General features: G+C 65.5%; 1 protein-coding gene across 1 annotated transcript in view; it reads left to right on the forward strand.

The window, feature by feature from the left end:
- DDX23 (DEAD-box helicase 23) overlaps positions 1-974 on the forward strand; it is a 6,847-nt gene that overhangs the window by 5,340 nt on the left and 533 nt on the right. The window contains exons 13-16 of the mRNA XM_017728678.1: positions 3-98; positions 207-315; positions 405-579; positions 941-974. The exon at positions 941-974 is cut by the window's right edge and continues 533 nt beyond it. Coding sequence (XP_017584167.1) covers positions 3-98; positions 207-315; positions 405-579; positions 941-974 — 414 coding nt within the window. The remainder of the gene's footprint in view (positions 1-2; positions 99-206; positions 316-404; positions 580-940) is intronic.

Genomic DNA, 974 nt, shown 5'->3' on the forward strand with positions numbered 1-974 from the left:
GCCCTGCGGCGCCCGGCCGTGGTCTACATCGGCTCCGCCGGCAAACCCCACGAGAGGGTGGAACAGAAAGTTTTCCTCATGTCCGAGTCGGAGAAGAGGTGGGGAGCACGGGGTTTGGGGGTGGCCTGGGGGCTGGAGGGTGACAGGGACTCTGCAGGGTGCTTCAGCTTCTCTTTGCCCAACTGTCTCTTCCTTCTCCTCTACAGGAAGAAGCTCTTGGCCATCCTGGAGCAGGGCTTCGACCCGCCCATCATCATCTTTGTCAACCAGAAGAAGGGCTGCGATGTGCTGGCCAAATCCCTGGAGAAGATGGGGGTGAGTCCGGGCTGGGGGGGGCACCCTGAGCCCTGTCCCCCTCGTCCCCACGTGGGGACTCCCCGATGTTGACCCCCCTGTTCCCACAGTACAACGCCTGCACCCTGCACGGCGGCAAGGGCCAGGAGCAGCGGGAGTTCGCCCTCTCCAACCTGAAGGCCGGGGCCAAGGACATCCTGGTAGCCACGGACGTGGCCGGACGTGGCATCGACATCCACGATGTCTCTATGGTGGTCAACTACGACATGGCCAAGAACATCGAGGGTGAGGCTGGGGGGGCCTGGGGGGGTGCCCAGCCCTGGTGCTGCCTGTGTTGGGGGGTTGGGGGAAGGTTCCTGGCCTTGGTTCTGGGGATGGGGGATGCCCAGCCCCAGTGCTGCCACACCCAGGGGGCTGTGGGGGTGCCCAGCCCTGGTACTGGGAGTGCTGGGGGTGTCTGGTCCTGGTACTGGGAGCACTGTAGATGCCCAGCCCTAGTACTGGGAGTGTGTGGGGTGCCCAGCATCAGTGCTGCCACACCCAGGGGGCTGTGGGGTGCCTGGCCCTGGTACTGGGAGTGCAGGGGGGGTGCAGGGAGTGTCTGGCCCTGGCACTGCCCACACTGAACCCTTCGTGCCCCCTCCAGATTACATCCACCGCATCGGGCGGACGGGCCGAGC

The sequence above is a fragment of the Corvus brachyrhynchos genome, unplaced genomic scaffold (assembly GCF_000691975.1).
Source record: "Corvus brachyrhynchos isolate BGI_N302 unplaced genomic scaffold, ASM69197v1 scaffold193, whole genome shotgun sequence".
NCBI lineage: Eukaryota > Metazoa > Chordata > Aves > Passeriformes > Corvidae > Corvus > Corvus brachyrhynchos.